Source organism: Emydura macquarii, unplaced genomic scaffold, assembly GCF_026122565.2.
Source record: "Emydura macquarii macquarii isolate MOO-44397 ecotype Brisbane River unplaced genomic scaffold, CSIRO-AGI_Emac_v2 contig_1882, whole genome shotgun sequence".
NCBI classification, from domain to species: domain Eukaryota; kingdom Metazoa; phylum Chordata; order Testudines; family Chelidae; genus Emydura; species Emydura macquarii.
This window is the reverse complement of record NW_027132019.1, coordinates 134,272-137,986: the sequence shown is the minus strand read 5'-3', so window position 1 is coordinate 137,986 and position 3,715 is coordinate 134,272. Positions and strand designations below refer to the sequence as shown.

Genomic DNA, 3,715 nt, shown 5'->3' with positions numbered 1-3,715 from the left:
TCACTTGTAGAATACCTTGATTATCCTCACACGAATTGCTTGTGTTTTCACGCTGTACACGATTGGGTTCATCAGGGGCGGGACCAGCATATTGATGTTGCCCAGGACAATCAGAAGTATCGGAGATGAGTTCTTTGCAAATCTATGTATTGCAGATAAGGCAATGTCTGGTGTATAGAAGAGAAGAACGATGCAGACGTGGGAGACACAGGTATTCAGGGCCTTAAGGCGCTTCGCGTGGCAAGCTATGCTCAAAACGGATTTTAGGATCATCACATAGGATAGGAGGATTAGCAGCAAGTCCAACCCCCATGTAAAGACTGTTATAGACAATCCATAGATGATGTTGACTCTGATATCTGAACAAGCCATCGTCATGACTTCCTGGTGCAGACAGTAGGAATTGGAGAGGATGCTTTCCTTACAGTATCGATGCTGTTTCAGGAGAATGGGGAGTGGCAATATTAGGGTTACTGCTCTTAGAAGAAACACCAGTCCCATCTTAGATATTGTCGGAGGGATTAAGATGGAAGCATATCTCAGAGGGTTACAGATCGCCACAAAGCGGTCAAAGGCCATGGACAAGAGCACAGAGGATTCAATTAACGTAAGCAAGTGGATGAAGAACAGCTGGGCAAAACAGGCATCGTGGCTGATCTCCCGAGAGTGAAACCAGTATATGCCCAGTGTCGTTGGTAGGGTGGATAACGATAAGCCAAGGTCTGTGACGGCCAACATGGAAAGGAAAATGTACATGGGCTCATGGAGAATTGGATCTGTTTTTATAATGAATAGAATTAATGAATTTCCTAATATGGAAATAACGTAAATTAAGCATAAGGGAATGGAAATCCAGACATGGATGTCTTCCAGCCCAGGTATTCCGGTGAGAAGAAACACTGCAGGTTGAAAATTGGTGTCATTAACAGCTGGCATGGTATCCTGTGTGGGACCAAGGAGTTTTGAACTTTACTTCCTGAAAGGAAAAGTAATAGAGACTAGATAATATTGAAGGAGACATCACTCTGCTCTCAGTGCATGTCTAGAGTCTTCTAGAAGGTCAAGGAAGATCAACCAAAAGATCTCTTGAATTTACATATGATGATTACCTATTCTGTTCATTCCCTCTAAAGCATCTGGCATTGACCATGTGGAAGACAGGATACTGGGCTTCATGGGCCATTGGTCTGACCCTGTGTCACCGTTCCTATATTCTCATGTACACCACTGATAGGGAATGCCAGACTGGATCAGACCTGTAGTGCATTTAGCCCATTTTCCTGTGGCTAGGAATAGAAGTTTCAGAGGAAGGGAGAAGAAGCCGTACAATAGACAGCTGTGAGATAACCTGCTCCCAGGGGAAAATTCTCTTGATGCAGAAGCAGAAGCAGGGCAGACGCTGCAACACCCTGCTACAACTGGTTTTGCATGAATATCCAGCTGAGAGTGCAAGTTACTTCAGACATGCTTACGTAACCAGTGATGGATGTAAATTACATCCCCTTGACTGCACCTCATCTCTACTCTTTACTGAAACATAGACCAGCCGTTCTCTTGTTTCATGGCTTTTTGGAATGTCTCACCCAATTGTATCAGAATTATTGTGTGCATAAGTTTGAATGTCAGTGTTACATGCAGCTTCTGGCCGTTATGTAGTACAGTTACTCCTGCTCCAACACCTCCGCTGCTGGCTTTTGATAGACATGCATGTAAAGAAAATTTGTTTGTAGTAATTGTATTACAATGAGAAGTTTTGGCATAACGTTTCTAGAATCATACTTTAGCACACACGTCAGCCCATTCTTTCCCCTTCAAACTTCTTTCAGAGATGATTTTTCAGGTTAGAAGAGGATCTAAAACCTAACGTGTGTCATCTTGAATTCTTGAGAAACTGAAAAGATCGCAGCGTGTTGGCCCTCATTCAATCACCTGTCAGCAAACAAAAGGCTGCAGAATCCTTTGCTGCTGCTACCTTCTCTATCCCTGGGTTCTCCGCTGACTGGTTCTCCACTGACTGGTTCTCCGCTGGTTCTCTAATGTCAATCTGCAGCCTTTACTGGAGAGGTGCAGGGTTTGGGATCAGCATATACAGTTTTTATTTCCTGGGCTCCCAATTTCTAGTACACTGGTTTTCATCCTTTTTTAATATCCGTACCCCTACAAAATTTCAAATGCAGGCGCGAATAATTTTGGAAATCGTACACATAGTCTGCAGACCCCCAGGCTCTGGTCTAGGCCATTGTACAACCACCAGGTACAACCATTCCTCTAATACATTGTAACGCAGCACCTGTTACTCAGCTATGATGAGGGTTTGCGGGAAGCACGTTCAACTGTAAAATGCAGGAGTATTTATGGACATCAAACTTCATTTCACAGATGAAAGTCATCTATTGCTGTCTCTCTCTCTCTGACTGTCTGTGCTCTGTATTATATAGTCCTATTTTAATAGCAGGCTGCTGGAAAACAAGCAGGAAGGGAAACAACAGCTCAAGAAAAGCCAGCTGTCACTGCAGGGAGATTAAGAGAGAGCACCTGAGTTTCACTCTGAGACCATCCTATTTCCAGGCTCCAGCCAAGTTACACAGCTTATTTCGCCAGTGCTAGGAGTCAATTCAATGGTTGCACAGCTGGTGCTGAGAAATTCTTTACACACACACACACACACACACACACACACACACACTCTCCTTACTCCCAAAGGAGTGGGGGTGCTTGAGATAAGAGTCACGTACAGACTGTTGGTTTAAAACCCATTTATTCTCCCATGTGAGGCATTTTTTCCTGTTGTTCAGATTAAAAGATAGTTTGGTTCAATAAGACTGGCTGGTCACCTCAGGTCACAGACTCCCAAAGGGAAGAAGCAAAGTCACAGAAGAAGTTTGACCTGCTGGTCAAGCTCAGTAGACCCACAATGTAGCCCAGGGTGAAGTCTGAGGATAGAAGAAAGGTGGGATTCCCCCCACAGAAGAGGGAAAGGGACGAGGCTGACAACTGGCATTCAGAGACCAGAGAGGGGGGCAGAGATGCAGGATGACCTGTAACTGTGAGGGGTTTCTAGAGGACAGAAATTCCCATAAGCAAATAAACCTGAGGTGATTTGGGAAATACTCATATTCCATTGGCTCTTCCCTGGCCCAGAGCACACGGCACCTCTGGAAATGGGACCCATTGAGAAACCCTGACTCGGGGCATTGGGGTTTTCAACCTCCGAGCTCCCTTTGAATCTGAGATTTCCGTGTACCTGGAATGATCCCGCATGAACCACAGACACATAGAGTGGAGGGTCCCGCAGCTACTTAGTGCTGCCTGCTCTCCAGCCCCTGTCACTGAGTCACACCCACAGCCCAGCAGACTCAGCTGCCGCTGCACAGAACATCTGCCCATCTCAGCAGCTGGCAGCTTTTACCTTTCCCTTGGCATTTGAAAGATTTAAAGACAGAGAAACCTGCCAACATACCCAATGCCTGCGAGAAGGGGAGCAGCTGCCAGCAGAGATCTGCACCCTAACGGAGAAGGAGTCAGCGGAGAGCTTGCACGGGCAGCAGGCAGTGTCGGCTCAGACAGGCTGCAACTGTCCTTATGAAGCATGTTTGGCCATTTCCTTGGGGGCCACTTGGCCACCTGGGACCCTCAGCTGATTGGTTCAGTGTGTGCCATCTTTAACCCCGTCACGGCCAATGGCAAACTGCAAGAAGTCCATTCACAGGGGATG

At 46.1% G+C, this 3,715-nt stretch overlaps 1 protein-coding gene across 1 annotated transcript; it reads right to left on the bottom strand.

The window, feature by feature from the left end:
- LOC137159753 (olfactory receptor 51G2-like) lies at positions 1-936 on the bottom strand. The gene has a single exon (XM_067558233.1). It carries the CDS (start codon positions 934-936, stop codon positions 1-3), a length of 936 nt encoding a protein of 311 aa, XP_067414334.1.
- Positions 937-3,715: the final 2,779 nt, after the last annotated feature.